Here is a 22,315-nt window from a genome sequence, read left to right on the forward strand (position 1 = left end):
CCACTATAAACACCTTTTCTGCCATGTCAGATTTGACCTCCTCAGCCTACATTTTCAGGGTTTTATTTCCCTGCTAATTCAACCTTCATCACTGAACAGTTACTACCAGGCTCCCTCCACAGACTCTTGTAAAAGAGACAATCTCATTCTTCCTTCCATGATTGGATTTAATCGACTCAGTTTAGTAATCATTAGCAGTTTAGCCCCTGCTCCATCTCCAAAGAGATCCTGGAATTACCAGGGATATAAAGAGAGAGATGCTTGCTCTCCAGAAGGACCACCCACACCCATACCTGCATGAACTGCCAACAAAATCAGCTCTACCAGGAAGGGCTGTGAACAGTCAGGACATGGATGGGAAGACATGTATTACAGAAAATGGAGAGTTTTCGAGGTCAAGGGCAAGCAGGCTTGACACTGAAAGAAAATACCCAAAGCAAGTCAAAGATGTAACTAGAAACAAAAACCTTTCCTTCTCTTTGAAGCGGGTTCACCACTCCCACAGTAAAGGGCTGTCTCTTCCTGCAACATCACACCAAGTAAGGCTACTCTAGCTTGAGAAGCATTCACACTTGAAGACAACCAATATCAAGGTTCATTGACTTGGGAAGTGAGTGAACTTCTCAGTTTCAGAATTTCATGACAATTCTACACTTTATCCATTCCCTTCTCTACTCACTTGGTTTGTTTTCCCTGGGTTATGGCATCTAAGCCCAAGCTTAGAGTTCCAGAGGTGCCTATCCAACTGCCTATGGGACGTTCTACCTGTGACCCAGATATCTCAAACTGAAAATGCCCACAGCTTACTCAGTGGCCTGAGAGCCATCCCACGACCATAAGTTAGTGGTTGCCTAGGGATCACCCCGGACTCCTTCCTCTTTCTCACCATACAGTCCAGTCACCATCCCACAAATGATGTCCATCCTGTATCTCATCACCTTCTCCTGTTGCCATTCTCCCTGCCACTGCCTGTCGGGCCTTTCCACCTCTCTCCAGACTGTGGCCCAGGCCCCACCAGGCTCCCTGTTTGCTGTCTGCTCTCCTCCCATGCACTCTCTGTGCTGTTCCCACAGGGGTCTTGCTGAAATACCACCCCGATCTCACTTCTTCACTTAAAATTCATCAGTAGCCCTGTTCAGTTTTAAAGTTTTGCCGTTTTCTTCAGAATCTAGAAAAACCCCCCAAATTCAATTCAGCAAAGTCCAAACCCCCAAAGAAATCTGCAATCTGATCACAGTGAATCTTCTGAGAAACCAGAAGTCCTACGCCAGAAATCAGGAGCTTTTGCAAAGTGACCTCTTCCTCATACCTTTTGCTCCGTCCTTTCTTGGAGCAGGTGCTCTCAGTTCCAAGTTCACAGCCCTCTGCCCAGCCTCCCACCCCCCAGCCATCTCCCCTCCTATCCTCACTTTGCTGTTCAATACTCAGGACACCACGAAGGGCTTCGGGACATTAACTGGTAAATCTGAATCACTGGCTGGATTCTAATCATACCTACCTGAGGAGGTCACATCCCTTGCTGGTGAATCCCACTGGTAATGAACCATCACCGTCAGATCAATCTTCCCAAGTAGCTACTTGCCGCTCGTGGTACCAGTGGTCGTTAATCTAGTTGTGGGAAATCCTCTAGCATGGTTATGCCAGTGCACAGAATCTTCTCGCCAGTTCACGTTCATAGTTATTTAACGATTACCTTCTTTAATAGCACAAAATCCGGGAAAGCTCCAGGGCATGGAGTGACTACAACACACTGAGCTAACCCCACACTTGCGCTGCCTCTCGTGACTCCCCTGCCCCTCCATTAAAGCGGCATCAGCGCCCTGAGTTTACAGCGGAGGAGACCGAGGCCAAGCCTGGGGAGGAAGTGGGAACTGCACCTGGAAAGGCCACGCCTGTGCCCTCAACAACCTGTGGCTACTCCTGTTCTGCACTTGGCCAAACCTTCCCCAGGAGCCAGGACTGAGGTCACCTGAGTCGTAAATTCTGTAGGTTAACACCAATGATACAAACCTGACTCCGTATTGGATCTAGTCCTTTAGCTCTAACCTCTGTGCCCTGTTGCCTGTGCTTAGTCTTGCTGGTTCTGTGCCTTTATAAAAGAATGTTGTCTATAGCCTGAAATATACATGGTAGCCCATTCTCAAAGCCCTGCTCCCAGGCTTATATAAAGGTATAACACTTCTCACACACATAGACATAAAAAGTTGCAGAACAGAGAATGACGTTTGTCTTGTTGGAGGTTTCCAGCAACATCGTGACCAGACCTATGTGGACAGCTGCAAGAACAAAAGATTATCACATCCCCTCTGTCTGGCCGGCTCCAAGAAGTTTGCAGCAACCAGTCATACTCTGTCCCCTTTTAGTATAAAAGAAATCTGAATTCTAATTCAGGTAACATGGCTCTTTGTGACACCAGTCCACCATCGTCTGGGTCTGCTGGCTTTCCAAATAAAGTCATTGTTCCCTGTCCCAACACTTGGTCTCTCAATCTATTGGACTGTTGTGGTGAGCTTGGACTCCATAACACTACTATTTATATAATAGGTTTTTTGCTTGCAAATCGATTGTTCACTGCCAACTACTTCCAAGAAAGACAGAACTAGGGCTACTCTGCTATTTCTGCTGCAGATCCTGCAGCTAAAGGAGGAGTGGAATCCGTAAGCCCTGGCAATGAAGCCCTGTGGACAAGGCATGACACAGACCAGAGGGCAAGGCACGGCCCTGGAACTAAGCATCCAAATATGCCTCCTTCCTGACAAAATGCAGGAAAATGGTCTCCCCAACGCTGCACAGTTTCAGAGTTAGGCTCTCCCATCTGCCCGCTGGTTCCTGGGGCTGGTAGAAAGGTGCCAATACCCTTTCCTACTCCCGCAGGAAAATAGAAAGCCACACCCTCTCCAACTGCCTCCCTCCAGCTCCCACCCTGGAGGCTCAGCCCCAAGGCTTGTCTCTCTTCTGCCCACCACCCACTGGGCCACTAACCGGTGCACATCAGGTATGATCCCCCAAAACGTGAGGACAGCTTAGCCTCCGATAATTGATAGTTAACTGTGGCTTCCTCTCAACCATGAACTTTTCTTCTCTATACCTTCTTTCCTGCTCCCATCACCAAGATTACGGCTGGTTAGTTATGATTAACTGGGAAGGCTGTTCCGGTGTTGCAGTTATTGCTCTGAACATTTTCAGAACTCGTTAGGAACTGTCTTCAGTGCCAATTTATGAGAAAAACAAGCAAACCAGTATGATTATTTCAGGATCAAAATCTAACAGTGATTATAAACAACACAGCTCTTGGGATGACCAAGTTCCAATAAACATTTGCTCTGAATGATTTTTTGCTTTCTCAACAAATTCTCAACTAATTCATCCTCAAAAGAGAAAAACTTGTTACTACAGAACACATTCTATAGATTCAGAGACTAGTTCCAGGGATGTTTAGCTCTGAGTGCAGGCTCTGGACTAGGACTGTCTGGTGTGGGTTCAAACCCAGCTGTGCCACTTACCACCTGTGAGATCTTGTGCAAGTTCTTTAACCTCCCTGTGCCTCAGTTTCCTCATCTGTAAAATAGGGAGAATACTACCACCTGCTTCATGGAATTTACAACATATGTCAAATTGCTTAGCACCATAGTTGGCACAAAGTAAGTGCTCCACAAATGTGGTTCCTGCTATCACCACTGCCGCTACTACTCACCTCCTAGAGAGTGAAGGAAAAATAGAGAGCATTCTCCCAGGACAACACAGAGAGGCCGCAGTTAGAAAGAGGACACACTTCCCTGAGTGAGCATGGCGCCTAAAAGCCACACAGGAAAAGACTAACAGATTGCACACTATAACAATATGTTTTATGCATATATCAAGAGATGCCATAAAGTAATTTAAAGATAGTTAAAATATAGGGAGAAAATGTTTGTGACATAGTTGTCCAAAAGTTAATATCTATAATGTATTAAAAATACTACATTCTCTCTACTTTTGTATCTGAAAATTTCCACATTAAAAACAGAATGGCTGTACACCAATTAAAATGCTTAAACCTTTCAGGAGACAAATGAGCCAAGGATATAAACAGACAATACTCAGAAAAGGAAATGTCCACAGCCAATGAAGCAGCTGCAGATGAATAACCTCTGTAGTAATAGAAAAATGCAAATTAAAACGCTGAAGCACCACATTTTACTTTTCAGCATTATAAAACTTCTGAAAAATTCTTAACATCCAGTGCTGGTGATGGTGTGGGAAAATGGCCAATCATATGCTTATGGTAGAACAGCCAGTTGATATGGCCTTTTAGAGAGCAATATGGTTGACACCAATATGTAATACAATATTATAAAATGTAAGTGTCCCATGATCTAGGGGATTTCACTTCTAAGAATCTCTCCTGAAAGAATGTTAATGTATGTGCACAAACGTGTGTGTGTGCGCGCGCATGTGTGTGCGTTCATTACAGAAAGTTTGGTATTAGGAAAAAAACTGGAATCAAGCCATAGCAAAATGAATGAAGGCACTACGGTATTATGGTATATCCTTACAATGGAACACTAAGTAATAATTTTTAATGTATTGTAGTAATTTTTTAAATGTACTGACAAAAAACTAGAACTAATAATATAGAAGAATGGCAACACGCATTTGATAATGGCTTACTAATTGCCAAGTACCCAGTATATCTGTTTTATTTCTACAGAATCACAGGGGGAAAAAAGGGTAGTTTAATAAAATGGTGAAGGACAGAGACTCCGGATCCAGACCACCTGAACTCTAAAACCAACTCCACATAGATTAGCTGCGGGACTCTGGACAAGTTACTTCAATGTTCTGTGCCTCAGTTTTTCCTCCTGTCACGTAGAGATAATAACAGTACGTATACCTCATAGGGTAACAGTGAAAAGCGTGGTACACTAAAGTTCTTAGCATAATGCCTGGCAGATACTTAAGCGCTCAGTACATTATTTGAAAACATAAAAGAGCTGCTCTTTATTCTGTTCTCACTCTGTGCCAGGGGCCATGTCTAAATGGGTACAGGGCTAGTAGTGGCAGAGCCAGGCACCTCCATTCTACGTCCTGTACAGCAGTGATTCCAAATTCCACGCTGGTGAGAATGTGTGCAGACAGTTTCTGCTTTTGGTGTCCACAGTCTGTCCCCACACCACACCCTGCCAGGCTCCTCGCTGCAGCATGGGTGGGCTAGCTACCACCCATCAGTACCCGTGGCCTGTAGCCCACATGGGCATGGTCCCTCCTGGTCTCCCCTTCTCCAGGACCAAGGGGGCCAGGCCACAACCTCTCTGTGCTGCTTGAGGGTCAGGCATGTCTGTAGGTCAAGCTACTGCATCCAGTCCTTCCCAACTGCGAGCTCCAGGCCTGGCCACAACCCTTGACTCCTGGTCAGTCTGTCTACTTCCTGATTACTTTCAATGTATTAGAATGAGTAGTTTTGTACAACAAATATTAAGCCTTTTTTCCTTATTTTTACCCCTAATCTAACCTCCATGGACGAAATCGCAATTCTTGAATTTAACTTTTTCACTTCTGGACCCTCAGCTGATGACACCATCAGTCGAGAGGAGGGCATCCACCTCTCCTCCTCAAGCTGAGTTCTCAACTCCACCCAAACACCTGTGAACACTGCGTGGACAGAGGTGGCTCTAGTGAGTTTGTCCCCTGTGTTCCTCTTCCTCCAACCAGGTTCCAGAGCCTGGCTGCAGAAGACCACACCTTCTGTCATATCATCATTTTTCTGTCTTGCCATTTTGTTGTATGCTGGTGTCACATTCCACTACGTCAGTATTTCTGGAATGTGACAGGTGTGAAGCTGATTAGAATTGGTTACGCTGGGCACTTCAGCTACTGAGAAAATCATGAGACTTAGTCAAACTTTCGGTTCTCAAAGAGGGCTTAGCATATTCCCTGAGAATGTGAAGTAGAAAACTTTGCTAAATGGAGTTAAAACACAACCAGAACACAACAAAAAAGGGACTCTACTGTACTATCTATACAGTAGCCCCCAAATTGAAGAATTATATTCTCTGGGGAAAAAAGTCAGTTTTGACCCACGCACATGAGCATTTACGATAGGTCCACAAAGTTCAAGAAAGCTACCCTGCTTCCAACAGTCGAAAGACTCCCTGCCTCAGCATCGTCCCAAGGAGGTGAAAACCACAACCAATTACGTGCCTTCCCCTAAGGCAGTGTTGACATTTTTGAACAGATAATTCCTCATTGTGGGAGGCTGTCCTTGCACTGTAGAATGTTTAGCAGCGTCCCTAGACTCACCCACCGATGCCAACAGCACTCCCCACCCCAGCTATGATAACCCAAAAAGTGCCAAGGCATTGCTCAGTGTCCCCTAGGGACAAAATCACTTCCGGTTGAAGACCACTGCCTTTCGGGGCCACTGAGACCGGTCCCAGCCTGCCTCTACATCCCTGAGCAGCACATCCTTTTCTGGGCTCATTGCCACATGCCCTCCCCCACCCTGGCTCTGTATGTCCCCCTAGTCTGACTCTTCTCCACCCTCTCCAACCCCCTCAGCCTCCTACTGGGAACGCATGAGCAGCCAGCAGCAAACAGCCTCCACACCTTCATGGAATATTCCTTGCTCTAACCCTGGACTTAAGGATGCTGTTCCCTAACAGACTTCTCATATGGCGTGACGGGTTCTTCTCTCTTACCCACATACTCTCCTCTTTGCCAACTCCAAACCACTTCCCCTGCAACTTCCCTCAAGAAACGCAGCCCCTTAGAATATGGGTTGGCAAGTCTGTGGGCCAAATGTGGCCCACCACCTGCTTTGGTACAGTCTGTCAGCTAAGAATGATTTTCACATTTTTTTTAATGGTTGGGGGAAAAAAATCTAAAGAATATTTCATGACATGTAAAACTCAAATCTCAGTGTCCATAAATAAAGTCTCAGTGGAAGGCAGCCACACTCATTCTCTAGCCTGTTTTCTATGGCTGCAAAAGCAGCCACAGTTGCAACAAAGACTGTCTGGGCTGCAAAGCTTAACATATTTATTACCTGGCCCTTGACAGAGAATATTTCCAACCCTTGACTTTGAGGAATGTGGGAGTCGTCTGTACCATCTACTTCCCAGCTGTTGTCACCATCCACTACCTGCCAGGTCACTCTTCCGTGTGTGTTAAAATATACATATGACTGAAAGCTGGATGGCACAACTGCTGACATGAACGACTAAATGAAGTTCAGAATTACCTCTACGGGTTAGAATGTTGTGTGGAACTCAACAGGATGAAATTAAACTTTATATATTATATTAAGTCCCATGCCAAGTTCATTGTCAGAAAGATGGATATACAGAGCAGGAAGAAGACCCAGTGTGTGTTGACAGAGGTAAGAACCAGGATGAATAGGCAAATATTATAGGGAAATTCTATCCATATAGTGAAAGGCTAAGCACCAACAGAGCTACCACATCATAGAGCAAATTTAGACCAGGTGACTTTACTAACAAGCCAAGAAGTCCAAGGATAGGATGGGGTGCCTCAGGGAGGAGAATGTCCGAGGCTGAGTACACGGAAAGGGCTTCTGGTCTGGGCTTGACAACCCTGAAGACTTTTTAGTCCTAACAGTATATACTCTTACAATTTAAAGCAGAGACACTGGCTCTATTGATGATTAGATGCTAAAAATAACTTTCTTGGTAAAACAATGAAAGCACCAACATTTTTCTTCCAATCAGATCTGTAAATTTAATTGCAAAGGTGAAACTCACTATGGCACACATAGTCACAAGAGGTACTTTTAGGTGGCGGATGACCAATAAACTCACACCTTATTTGGTAAATGCTCACTGTGGACTTCTATTTCTTCAGAAGAGCAATGTGAGTTTTGAGGCTTACTCGTCCTTATTAAAGCACACAGCCTAGCCGGCCTAAGTCTGTAAGAAGACTGGGGGATTTTCTCCTGTTCGACTCTCCTTGATTTTTATATTAACCTGAATAAAAATACACATACATGGTATGCAAACAAATTCCCTGTCTACAAAGTCAGAAGTACAAATCTCACTCAATGACTATGTTTAGGAACGGGAGGGTGGCAAGTGGTTCTATACGATTCGGACATTGAGCGGCAAAGGCCAAAGACTCAGGTTTAACCCAGGGCTTAGCTCCCGAGTCCTGAGATTCGTTACAAGGCACCAAGCCCCTGACTGTTTTCTCATCTGTAATGTGAGGGTAATGATGCTTGTCCTGCCTGGATCCTACAGAGGACCATCATGAGAATCCAATTCAAGTGACAGAGAAGAACCACCTGAGTGGAGAGCGCCAGATACAGTTTAGGACAACATGAATCTCTAACCTGTAACATAGCTCTACCTTCTTTTCAGAAGTACTGGCATTAGTTGGGACACAGAGTAATACAATTCAGCCTAAAATTCTTCATATGTGACGTAGGCAGGCACGTTGCTACAAGTTAGCGGTAAGCAGGGCCGGAACGTTCGCATAGATGAAGAGTAATCTAGGTCAGGCATGCGTCTGTGTCTTTCAAGGTCTACGGGGAATAGAGCACAATTTTGAGGCACAGATGCTGAGCAGGTGACTAAGCTATGCATGCAGGGATTGCTTCCCAATTTGCTTAGCGTCACACTTTCCCTCTATCCTACTCCCACTTCTGCCAAAATTACAGTGTCATCTTGGGGCCACAGGGCAAAATCCCTCCGACAGGCTTCATGGATGAAGCCACTTCATAATCATCAATCTGAAAACCTTTACCTTTCTTGGTAAGCTGGAAAGTGTAGTTTTCTTAAACAAATGCTATGAAATTTACATTAAAGTAATAATTTCATTAAAATGAAAAATCAGTCCTATTTGAAAACACCGAGGCAGGAACATTCAGAGGAGCATCTGTGGCCTCCTGTTCCAGATCCCACCAAGCCCAGAGGCTCCAAACTGTGCCCAGGAAGGTCCACTCCACTGCTGTTACCTGTGCCAACGTATCACAAGGTGTGGTCACCTGAACTCACAACACAGGGACCTTTGAAAAGTGTAAAAACAAGAAACAGAACAGAAACACACATGACACAAGTCAGACAGAGCAAAAGAACACCAAATGCTGCTAACAAGGCCTCCTAACTCCTACCTTCAGCCTCTTTGGTGGTTTTAAACCGATTTTTCAGCCCACTGTGTACACTTTCCTTAACTCTCTCCACGTTAATTTCTCAAGCTGTTAGCCAGAGGCAGCACTACAGAGAGCTTCCAGGGCCCTCTGAGCACTGCCTGAGTTTCTTGAAGATCTTAGATGACAAAGTACAATGTTCATAGTAGAGGTTCTCATTCCTCAGTCCGTTCAGAAGTTTTGGTCTTCTTTTCACTAAAATAGAGATTGCTATACACAGACTCTTAGAGACAGAAAAACCTGTAGATGGAGGGCTAGGTGATGGAGAAGGGTGTCAACATGGACCATGCCTTGCACATCACTCGCAGACCGATGTCCTCCTCCTCCTTCTGTAATAGGGGGCACCCAAAGGCCTGGACCGGTTCATGTTCCAGTGATCCCATGAGTACCAGACTGCTCAAGTCACTTCTTGGTAGTAGTGGGGATGGGTGGGTGTCCCCTTAGGGATAGAGCGGAAGGGACATATGTGGATAGTGACAGACCTCACTATCTTAAGGTCACACCACTTATTCTGAGTTATATTCTTCTACACCAAGCAGCCTCCTGACCTACACCTGGCTCCCAGGTGGATCTCCATAATGGGGGGAAAATGCTTCAGTCAAGTGATGTGAGCAGGGTTTCCGCCAGCAGCAGGAAGAGGTGCACTGGCAACCAGTGTATCTGTCAGCCTCAGTGGAGTTGGCTGGCATGGACTGGTCCACAGAGTCCCACCATCCTAGTGAACTGAGAGCATCCATTTGGGAAGATATAACTGGACCCAGGCCCCAGAGCAGCATGGCCATCCTTCTGCTGCACCTCTGTTTTGTGGAACCACTTCTGAGCTCCTATAGATTTTGTCAAATTTTATATTTTGGACATACATAATTTCTCATGGGATTGTCAATCTATTTCCTTTTATGTCCTTGTCTTCATTCTTACCTTCTCCCTGCCCAGATGGGAGGTTCACAGGAATGGAGATCAGACCTTTTCTATTTATATGTCTTCACGGTTTCAAAGAGTCCTGGCCTATAACAGACACTTAATAAAAAAGTATGCTGCATGACTGACTGAATGAATGATGGCATCAGTATTTACTGAAGTTATATGAAAGCACATATTTGTTCTATGTAACTCAACCTCAACCATGTATTATCATGAGTACCTCAGACTCTATCGATCTCGCATTCGTGTGGTGGCATACCATTTATTTCTAGGCCAAAGTTTTGTGTTTTGGATTCTTTTCTAGTTGATAAAGCACAGCATTTCTACACAGATATTAACTGAGATGCTAAATAATACGAAAACACAAGTGGGTGAAGATGAGTTCACGGCGTTAGTAAGACCAAGTCTACGCATGTCACCAGGGCCACCTCGCCCCTGGGAAGTTCCGGGGGAATTAGGGGTGATGGTTTAATGGTAGAGAAGAGGCAGGGAGCAGGAGAGGCGGGGATGGTCAAGGGCACCGGTGGGGTTGTGGCCTCCCTCCCTCTTTCCGGCATCCTTGCGCCCCTCTCTGCGGCTGGGTTAATACTTACTTTTCACGGAGATCTCGCACTTGACTGGTCTTGAAGTCGGGAACCGACGGGGAGCAGGGGCTGGACGGAGGCGACAGAGGACTCTTGATGTTCTGCACCGAGTGCCTGCGGCTCCGCCTGCGGTCCAGGCCCTGGTGCTCGCTGCCCGTGCCGGAACACACACTGGCCCTCCTCCGGTCCCGGCACCCGCTGGGGGGTGGTTCAGCCGTCTCGTCGCCATCCTCGAGCCTGAGTGCCACCTGGAAAAGCAGAGAGCGCCCAGCGCGAGCTCAGACCTGACAGCCTTTCACAGTCCCACCCCAATGAGCACTCTACGCCGTCTCTTCCCATCCTGTGGCTGCGGCTTCTGCACAAGGTCATCACAACCACACGCATCCTAAAGCGCCACCTGCAAACCAAAAGATGCTCGCCACTGTGTGATTTTCCCAAACGGATACAAAAAGGTCAACTGATGTCACGAGAAGACCTGAGAAATATTTTGTAATTAGATGGGCTCTTCACTCTGCGGCCCAGCACTGCCCTTTCCGAGGACCTCTCTCGTGCGCGCCCCCCGTCCCGCCCCGCCCCCACCGCCCCGCCCCCACCGCCTTTGCTCTTCCCTGGTCCAGGAGGCGGAGTCTCTCCTGACGCCCAGCGGCAGCCGGAAGCCCCGGAGCTCCTGACAGTTTCTGAGCTCGCCTTCCCAGCTAGGCTGTTCAGAAGAGCACAGCAAGGAGAAAGGCGGGAGCCGCAAACTAGGTGAGCCGAACGGCCTCACCTGCAGGTCTTTTGAGAGGCCTGACTTTAGATCCCCGCGCACCGCGGCTCTCAGGGAACCCTCTGCAGCCTGGTCTCAGGAGCCTGCTTGTACTTGCGGTCGCAAAAATATAGACCAGAAATACACTGGACCTCTGGAATTCCGTTTTTTAAAAAAGTTTCCTCTTAAAAGCACTTACACTAGGAGCCCTGCTCCTAGCTGGGTGGTACCGTGTCCAAAGGTCCAGCTCGGCCCTCTCCTAATCTGCTCTATCCTGGACCCTACTCCATGACTCTCTCAGCTCGCATTAACAGCCACTATCTCTATGCATACGCTCCTCTCTATTGGAGCTCACTCTTCTCAACCATGGGTTACACCTATCTGTATCTCCAGCTTCTTTAATTATTTTTATACCTACCTTCTCAAAAACTACACGGTCAGACGAGCACAAGTTATCGTTGACTAGACCTCTGTGTGGCTGCCTGTGCCACTAGTGGACCAAGGGTGACCTGCAGCAAACTGCTTGCCTGAGAGCCTCTCTCTCGGCAAATGAGGCTAAGAGGATTGCATTTTCAGGTTTTTGTTAAGAAAACTTATCTAACATATATAAGGCAGCTAGGGTAGGGCTTTCCCTGTGGCTAGTACTCAATTAATATGACCATTCTTCCCCAACATAGGCCCTCGGATGAAGGGGCCTAGGATGCCCACAAATTCCTCCATCACACAGAACTGGCAGGTCAGGCCACCTCGCACACCAGGTGGACCAGGCCAAAGCAAGTCCAGCAGTCTCTCTGATTTGGCACCCAAGGACCCACATGGTCCCCCGACCCCAAAGGTGCATATTTTCCAGCCTTGTGTGTGCTCTTGGTCACAGTTCACAACGTGGTCCTGACAACTGAGAGAATGGAGAAGTAATATAAAGACCCAGATGGCTAACCATGCTGTTTGGCTTTGACATCAATCACCTGTCTACATAAAACCTGGCTACTGCAAAATCAGTGGTCTCCTCTGTCCAAAGCATTGATGCCAGCTGTGTTCACATAGCAAGGTGAGCCTGGCTTAGTCAGGGCCAGACTGGCCACTCTCATCCTGTTCACGAGGATGGACACCTGAGATGCACGGCCTGTTTCTCAGGAGTGCAGCCTCCCTTGATCTGCTCCATCTCCAGTTTCCTCCAGTTCTAGCTTTTGGGTGAGACTGATTTAGTGAAAACTCTTCTATCTACATGCCAGATACGTACCATAACAAACTCCCAGATAGATGAAGACAATTTAATAATATTTTGACTATTCTGTTCCCTTAGAATTTACAAGTCAGACATAATTTGGGGAGGTTTGAGGTAAGAATTGATAAGAGTTCAGAAAAAGCTCTATTGTTACAAAATCTCACTGGAAAGTCTGTTTCCTGGGGGAGGGGGGTGCAGCGCAGGGGGGTCTGTGGTATAACTGCAAGAACTAAGAAAGAAGTTATGTATTTGGTTAACCACTTTTATCATCTCAACTTTAGCACTTTAAACGGCATTCTCTGGGGAAAGTTTGAGAATGATTATACACCTAACCAAGGAGAGTATTTTAAAATATTACTAGCCAATTATTTTTTCTTCATTTTTAGATGTACAAATTCTAGACCATTTGAACTTATTCTGACCTGAAGTATTGATTCTGCTTCTAATTAAGCACACATTTGGAACGATAAGATTAGGGGATAAAGTAGAGTTCAGATATTTCTAATTCCTTGCCTAACCTCAGAGATGCAAGGATCAAATAGCATTCCACTCACAGTGCCTTTCAGAGAAGTACACGGAGTGTGCAGAAAGTGAAATCTACTTTAACTGCCTTTTGTCAAGGAAGATGGAGACAATCAGAAAGTTTACATGAAAAGTCTTGAAAGATTATCAAAATGACACCATAAAAGGGAATTCAATGAGGGCTGTCTAAAGTTCAGATCCTCAACAAAACATCCATCCCCTTAAACAAAGAAAAGGGTGCATGGGGGCGGAGGGTAAATGGGGCTCAGAATCCCAGGAGATCCAATGGCAACTCGAGCTTGGCAGTCAGGAATGCTGTAACACGAAATTTGGGGCTGGTCTTCACTCCTGGTTTTGTTTTTACAAGAAGAATTTTAGAATCACCAGTGTCCACTGATGATAGGAAGAGAGACGCACTTTCTTCAGATACTAGGGAGCACTATGGATTAGAGTCAAGTCCACTAAGGACTGGAAAACACCTGGAGAGAACAGCACTTATCAAGAGACTTATTCAGAATCTGTGGTGTCAGATCTAATTAACTACAAGTTCAGTGTCCTCCATGGGACCCAAGGTGAGATCAACTATGTCCTGAACAATCTCTAATCTCACCCAAATGATGGAGTGTTTTGTTTGCTGGACCCCTCGTCAGATACCTTCTGACACTTTTAGTCAAATGTAGAACATGGGCTTCCCTGGTGGCGCAGTGGTTGAGAGTCCGCCTGCCGATGCAGGGGACACGGGTTCGTGCCCCGGCCCGGGAGGATCCCACATGCCGCGGAGCGGCTAGGCCCGTGAGCCATGGCCGCTGAGCCTGCACGTCTGGAGTCTGTGCTCTGCAACGGGAGAGGCCACAGCAGTGAGAGGCCCACGTACCGCAAAAAAAAAAAAAAAAAAAAAAAGTAGAACACTGTCTGTAAAACCAGGATGAGGAGCAAGCAGGTTCCTCCTCCAGCACTGATTGCTTGCACATCCCACCCCATCTTATCAAGAAAGCAGTGAGGAGCGGACTAAGGTGGCATCTGTGACAACTTCGACCAGTCTTTGAGGCCACTGAATGACCTAAACATTCTTTTTAAATTTTTGTGGAAATTTTCAAGCATATACAAAGACTTTTGTGCTCATCACCTATGACAGTTCAACAACTATCGACCCTGGCCAATCTTGCCTCATTTACTCCCTGCCACCAATCCCACAGCCAGATTTTTTTTTTTTTTTTTTTTTTTTTTTTTTTTTGCGGTACGCGGCCCTCTCACTGTTGTGGCCTGTCTCCCGTTGCGGAGCACAGGCTCCCGACGCGCAGGCTCAGCGGCCATGGCTCACGGGCCCAGCCGCTCCACGGCATGTGGGATCCTCCCGGACCGGGGCACGAACCCGCGTCCCCTGCATCGGCAGGCGGACTCTCAACCACTGCACCACCAGGGAAGCCCAGCCAGATTTTTTGGAGATAAATCCCAGATCATATAATTTCACCCATTAATATTTCAGTATATATCCCTAGAAGATAAGGATTTCTAAAACCCATAACCACATACCACTGTCCTGCTTAAAATAATTTCTTAGTATCATCAAACATTGAACAATCTGACCATTCTTAATGGAGGTCAAAATCTATTAACATTTCTTTGAGTTTACGTTGTTATACTACTACTAACCTCCATGACAGGCAGCCATCTTTACACAGCAGATGTTATCATTTTCCAAATTGCTATCCCACATTTTCTTTTTAATTCATACCTATACATCTTGATTCAGCTTTTAGGTGAAGTGGATGCCAGTGCTAGTACCATTTCAAAAAGAAACTATGCTGATGACAGGTTGTGGCAGATGATTATAGCACTAGGTTCCCAGGGAATCATGCCTCTCTGTTTCCTTATCCTTGTGTAGCCCTCTCCTACAATGAGTCAACAATTTTCCATGTGACTTGCTTTGGCCAATGGAACATCAGAAGACATAGATGCCTCAAAAGTGTTTGCACTTTGAGACTTGTCCTTCTGAAATGCTGCTACATGTGAAGAAGTTCGGGCTAGTCCGCTGAAGACATATGGCCCAGCCAACAGCAGCACCAAATGCCAAACCAGGTGAATGAGACCATCTTAGACCATTCAGCCCCAGTCAAGCCATCAGATAACTGTAGCTCCCTGAGAATCTTTCAGGTGAACCAGGCCCAAATCTCTGACCCACAGAATCATGAGCAATAATTGTTGTTTTAAGACCACTCTTTTTGGCATATTTGTTATACAGCAAGAGATAACTGATACACATTTTAAAAATCACCTATGATAAAGGAAGAATTTTAAGAGAATGGATCTATAAGTTATTTATTCCTGACAGTAACAGTCACCCCCTCACCCCCAAAGTCTTCATCCCTAAGATGCCTTTGCCATTACTAGGACCACATTTTCAGAATCAAAAGCTAGAACACAATCTGACAAAAGACTTTTTATTTTGATTCGTGAATTTATGTATTTGAAAAATCATTCAAAGCTATAAAAATTCAAATGAATTTAATTAAACATGGATTAAATCACCTTTCTAAAATGGAATTAAATTACATGGAATTGAGCATTCCCCAGAAAGTCCAGGACATATGGTCACCAGACATCCTCCACTATTAAGAAGAATTCTAGAAACCCAACCAAGGTCTCTACAATGGCTTGAAAACATTCATAGTCTATTGTGAGGAAAATATTGGCACTGCTTATAGGCCTCCTTGCTGCCCTTGCATATAATGAACTTAGTTGTCCTGTGGCACTAAATATTTTTAAAACTGCATTAATTTTCAGAAAGGAATAAAAATCCTGACTCTACCTGGTACTCCAAGCATTCAGTAATCACCTTGAGTGATTACTCAAAGCATCTCCCCTTTAAGGTAGCTGATTTCTGATTAAATCATGCCCTTCCTTCAACCCAGCATCTGTTAATAAAATGTGTGATATTTAAAAGAGACCTTCATTCAAGTGCCCACTGAACTTCTACTCTGGGCAGGTGCGCTGCTGGGCGAAGGGGTTAGAGAGGAATGAGACAGATGACAAAGGCAAACAGATAGACAAGTGCAACCTGAGGACTGTTCAGTCTGAGGTGTGGACACAGACAAGTGCTCCTTCCTGGGTTATAAACAAAGTGCAGGCGACAAGTAGCAGGAACTCCTTTTACCTTGTCAGGGAGGCCTTGCGGACGAGGGGATATCTGAGATGACTCCTACAGGAGGAGGAGGAGTTTGCCAACCTGAGAATGGGAAGGAAGAGCACTCCAGGCAAAGCAAGGAGAATGGATAAAGGGAAGCTCCCTGATGACCTGCCTTTCACGTTCAAGAAACAGAAGAAGTTGAGTGTGGCTGAAACTTCAGAGACATCTTAGGAATGACCCGAGACAGGCCACAGAAGCACGAAGGCCACAGACGGTGTTAGCTCTCGTACCAACTCAAAGAGTTTGGGCTTCATCCCACGGGCTGTGAAAAAGGTTTTAAGGTTTTTCATTCATTCTTCACTCCTGTTTATTTTCTTCAATAGAGGAATGGCGTAGTCAGATCTGACTTCCAGGAGGATCCCTTGTTTTCAGTTGCAGGGAGTTAGGAAGAGGGAATAAGCAGAGAAGCCTCCAGGGGATGCCACTTTGCAGGTGCCAACCTCTCCAGGCCCTGCCCGTCATCACACCTCCTTTCAACCCTTCACACCTGCCAAACCTGAGCTCCTCCACTACTCTCCCCTCTGTCACTGTCCTTCTTTAGGCCACCACCTCAGATGGGCCTTCCTCCCCCTGCCTCAGTGTCTCACCTCTACCTCATCCTGTCTCTTTTCTTCATAGACACGCCAGCAATCTTGGATCCTCAGCTTACTCACGTACTTTGATCACTGTCTGCACCCCATGAGAATGTGTATCCCCTCAGGACACTGGCCTTGTCTGTCTAGTTTGCTGCTGTGTCCTGGGGCCTAGAATAATGCCTGGCACATAGTACGTGCTCAATAAAGTTCTATTGGATGAATGGATTCATAGAGGAACAAAAGAATGAGAAGATATTGCAATAATCCAGGCAAGAAATGATGAGGGCCTGAGCTAGGGGAATGGAGAAGAAATCACAGTCTTCAGCAATCAGACTGTCGAGCATGGGGACAGAGGAGAGAGGAGGGAGTCCAGGACAGCTCCGGGTTTGTAACTTGGGAGACTGTGCTCTTTGTGGACATGGAGAAATAAACAGATTGTGTGGGATTTTTGTTTTTGTCATGGGAGAAAAATAAAAGGTTTCGTTAGGGCTGGATACATGTCACATGCAGCCTCCAGGTGGCTGTGACTGACATAATCTGAGCTCCTCTGGCATGTTCCGTGTCCCTTCTTGTGCCATCACATTTAGCTGCTGGGGGAACCAGCCACCTGCTTGTCTTAGACCACAGAATGAAAGTTGCTTGGGGCAGGGACAGATCTTCTAGCTCTGTATTTTCAGCCCTAGCAGAGTATGTGACATACCCTCAATGAATGAATGAACGTAATACAAAAAGACAAGCAGGCAGAGGGTCAGGCAGCCAGGAGTCTTGGCAGGAAGCTCAGGGTCAAGGTATCAGCCACCAGCCTCCAAAGCTGCTGAATTCACTGGGTGAATCATAGTGCAGGCTGCATGTACTGAGAGAGGAGGAGGTTTGATAAGGAAACCCCAACACTGAAAGGGAAGAGACAGAGAAGAAAGATCCACGGGAGGACATCGAGGAGGAACAATCAGAGAGGTACCCTGGAGACATCCATAGACATAGTCGCCGGGAGTGCATTCTACAGGAGCAACATACAAAAGTGGTTTCATGACCACCAGCGTCATCTTTTTATGATGCTAGCATAACAGTGATGCCCAAGCTACTAGGGACGGCATACAGAAAAGGAAGAAAGGAAGAGGGGGGAGGCTGAGAGGGAGGCCAATCTTACTTATGACTATTCGCGTAAAAATCCTAAATAAATTAGTATCAAACAGAATTCCAACAGCACACTTTACAAAAGAACACATCATGACCAAGTGGGCTACAGTCCAGGAATGTGAGGATGGTTAAAGGATAAAAGGAAATAAAGTAAATAAACAACTTAAAAATCTAAAAACAGAACAACAAAGTAAACTGAAAGAAAATTAAAGAAGGAAATTATAGAGATAAAAACGTTTTGGGTTACAAAACAGAAGAGCACTGAAAATCATACATAAGTCAAAATTAACAACAACGACAAAACAGACAAACCACTAGTTAACCCAGAGGAAAAAAAGGGAGAAATTGCAAACACAAAAATTAACAAAGGAAAATAACTTCTGAACAAGAGGAAATTAAAAACATTCCTAAGAGACTATTTATGTATCTCTTTAGTAATCAGTTTAAAAATCCAGATAAAGTGGATAATTTCCTAGGAAAATATGATTCAGAAAAACTGATCTACATAAAGATAGGAAGTCTAAATAGACCAATACCCATAGAAAAAACATAGTTACCAACGATCTCTTGCCTCCAACACACACACACACAAACACACACACTCCTCCTCTGCCCCATCATCATCATCATCATCACAGGTCCACCCAATTTCCCAAGGGAATTCTATCAAATAATCAAAGACCAGAGACAAGGGCAGAGAGAAAGAAGAAAAACTTCTAAATATTTTTACAAAGCGAGTATAGAATTGATATGTAAACATAAAGAGTATTGGGCACGCGCGCGCACACACACGCAGAAAAGAATGGTCATGGTAGCATTGTCATGGCAACAAAACTGTAACCAGCCGACATCCATCAAGAGAAGAGCAGATAAATAAATTGGGATATATTCATCAGCAGTGAAAGTGAACAAACCAGAACTTCACATAACAACATGGGTAGGTCTCAAAAACAATAAGCAAAAAGAGAAACTGTAGGAGGACACCAAAGGTATGGTTCCATTTATAAAAAGACAAAATTAATATGTTGTTTAGGGATACAGACTGGGAGGAAGGAGTTAAAACAGCTGGGCTGTGATCCCTCCACTCCTTTTGTAGTAGTGATGCTTCTGCGGAAAGAAAGAAGACAATGACCCCATCTAATCTTTTGTAAATATGCTAATAACTAGACTATCTAACAAACAGCCTGATGATATTTGCTAAAATGAGAGTGCTTGTTTCTGGAATGCCCTTAATTAGCAGGGTAGGATTGGCTAAGGATCACCTACACTAAATAAACACAGAATTTATGGATTTATACGCCATGACTCTCTGGACTATGTAGTAGAGAGCCTTCATAGTTATGAAGCAAATTACTCACTGGGCGAGGTGACGCGTGAACCACACTTGGAGACCTCATCTATTGTTCTGGGTCAGACAGCACATGTCTGATATACGAATAAAAGACCTGGGAGTCACAGATCTCTGCACCTCTGCATTCTGGAAATTATTAGCCTAGATAGATTAGTATAGCTCTGCTATAGGTAGCAAGATCTCAGATCTGTCAACTCTTATTTGATAATCTGATCCTTTGTGTTAGCTCACAGAATAAGTTATTTTCAGACAAAATTATTTAAAAAAAAAAAAAGAGAACAGTGCTGGAAATTAGTTGGATGACACCAGGAAGGACCATCAAGGACACTTCCGAGTTACTGGTAATATTCTGCTTCTTAAATACAGGAGTGCATGAGGGCTCTCCAAAGAAACAGAGCAAATAGGATATACATGGAGATTTAGTGTAAGGAGTTGGCTGACATGATTATGGCAGCTGAGAAGTACCAAGATCTGTGGTCCAAATGCCTGGGAACCAAGGGAGCCAATGGTGTTAGTTCTAGCCAGAGGTCAAAGGTAAGAGGCAAACTATGTCCAGCTCATTACCATCAGCAGAGAGTGAATTCTCTCTTGCTCAGCCTTTTGTTCTATTCAGGCCTTCAGTAGATTGAATGAGGCCCACCCACATGGAGGAGGGCAATCTTCACTACTCAGTCTACCAATGTGAATGTTAATTTCATCCAGAAATACCTACACAGACACAGAATAATGTTTGATCAAATATCTGGGCACCCCGTGGCCCAGTCAAGCTGACATATAAAGTTAACTATCACAATGGGTGTTTGTTTTGTTGTTCTTTGAGTGAAACATATAATCTACATTTGTGAATGATATGTTCTTAATGTTAAAATATTAAGCAAATGGGGCTTCCCTGGTGGCGCAGTGGTTGGGGGTCCACCTGCCGATGCAGGGTACACGGGTTTGTGCCCTGGTCCGGGAGGATCCCACATGCCGCGGAGCGGCTGTGCCCGTGGGCCATGGCCGCTGGGCCTGAGCGTCTGGAGCCTGTGCTCCGCAACGGGAGAGGCCACAGTGGTGAGATGCCCGCGTACCGCAAAAAAAAAAAAAAATTAAGCAAATGCCATTTGACCAAAGGAAGACTGTGAACACAGGACATCTTTTAAAACGTTTGGCATGAATGGAAAGAGGAAGATGGGGAGGTAGCTTGAGAGTCAGGTAGACTGGAGAGAAAGTATGCCCTGAAACCAGAAGTAGTCTTCTGGGGGAGGTATCCAGGCTACTTTTCAAAATGCTCTCCCAGTTGGTTCACTAGTAGGAAATTCACCTGCATTATGCTATCTTCTGATATACACTGACCACACAGAATCCAAAGCTATGATAATATAAGCCCCTGGTTGAGCAGAGTCTCAGAGACTGGAGCTCTGATCAGGGGGAAGGGGGTAAAGAAAGGGAGGTATATGTACTGGGAAACGTCCTTCTACCTTGATGTGAGCCAACTGTCTTTAGTCCCTTCCTTCTCCATCTTTAGTATTCTTACTTAATTCCTACTTTATCCTGTCTCTTAGGAGCCATGAGAACATACTCCTCCACCACCCACTGATAATAAAACATGAAAGTGTGAGCAGATTACTGGGTAAGTGAGGCTTCATTAGAGGAGAAGATGCCCAGAGCAGGGGCAAAAGAGCTGGCCAGCTGTGGGAAGCTTTATGCTCTGACAGCAGATCTCTCTGGCTCAGTTTCCACTGATTTTTCCTAAGATCATACAAAGATAATTCTGTTCTGTTCCTCAGCTTGTCATTTATTATGACAGTAACTTTAAGGAAGTAATGAGTTACATGTCAGTTTCTCCACTTCTACCCAGTGAAGATCACAATGGAGCCATTCAGCTGGGAAATATCCCTCCTAGGACTCTAGCTGTGCACACAAATTTATGAATAAAGCTGTTCATTATAACAGCATTTATCATTTTCAAAAACTTGGAAGCAATCTAAATCTGAGAAAACGGGGACTGGTTATATGTATTAAGGTTCTTGCAGACAGACAGGCTATTATGTTCCTAATAAAATGAAATTCTTGAAGACGAGTCAATGACAAAAGTAAATGGTTCCAAAATATTTACTAATAAAGATTCAGGACACAACACTGTATACACACTATTATCTCCGGAGTTCATAGTCTATGCATTTACAAAAGACTAGAAAAACAGACCAAAATGTTAACCATGGTTAGTAATAAAATCATGGGCGGTTTCTTTCTCTTACACTTTTTGGTATTTTCCAAATAGTCTTCAATGCGTACATACTTTTAGCAAATTAAAAAAACCCACCATGACAAGGTGAGAGAGAAAGCAGAAGAAAGTGAAAAGTTTAGTATCTTTAATAGCACTTTTTCCCCGCATTTTCATTTTGCACTGGACCCTACAAATTATATAGAGCCCTGCCGAAAGTTCCACCCCTATCCGAGGATAAGAAACACGATCTATGTGCCTCCTTCCCCACCACCCCTCATTCGGAATGAATGTTCTTTAAAATAAAATAGCAATTAATCAATCTGGGCCCACCCTTGGAGTTTCTGACTCAGCAGGTCTGGGGCGGAGCCTGAGAGCCTGCGTTTTGGCAGTTCCAAGGTGTTGCAGATGCTGCCACATCACACTCAGAGCCACTGGTCTAGAGTATGTCTCCCTCAGCCTTTGACGTTTGTCCAGGCTGTATGAGGCCCTACAAAAGGCATACACATATCCTGTTACCTCATAGATGTTCAACTGCTCCACTAAGTCCAGGTCAGTCCCTTTCTTGGTCAAGTGCCGCTGGGACACAGCTGCAATGCCCAGCTCCTCCAGGCAGTCCACCACATCGTAGAAGGTGTCTTGGTCTGGCAATCCTGACAAGGTCTGGATGCAGAAAGAACAGGACACAGACATGTCTTAGGGGACGGTCACAAGGCTCTCAGG

At 45.1% G+C, this 22,315-nt stretch overlaps 1 protein-coding gene across 11 annotated transcripts in view; it reads right to left on the reverse strand.

Annotated features, from left to right (window-relative positions):
• The window catches only part of FHOD3 (formin homology 2 domain containing 3), a 492,898-nt gene that overhangs the window by 158,351 nt on the left and 312,232 nt on the right, over positions 1-22,315 (reverse strand). For all 11 annotated transcript variants that reach the window (XM_067699289.1, XM_067699291.1, XM_067699286.1 and 8 more), the window contains 2 exons: positions 22,112-22,255; positions 10,654-10,892 (listed from right to left, as the gene is read on the reverse strand). In XM_067699289.1, coding sequence (XP_067555390.1) covers positions 10,654-10,892; positions 22,112-22,255 — 383 coding nt within the window. The remainder of the gene's footprint in view (positions 1-10,653; positions 10,893-22,111; positions 22,256-22,315) is intronic.

This window comes from Pseudorca crassidens, chromosome 12, assembly GCF_039906515.1.
Source record: "Pseudorca crassidens isolate mPseCra1 chromosome 12, mPseCra1.hap1, whole genome shotgun sequence".
Lineage (NCBI taxonomy): Eukaryota > Metazoa > Chordata > Mammalia > Artiodactyla > Delphinidae > Pseudorca > Pseudorca crassidens.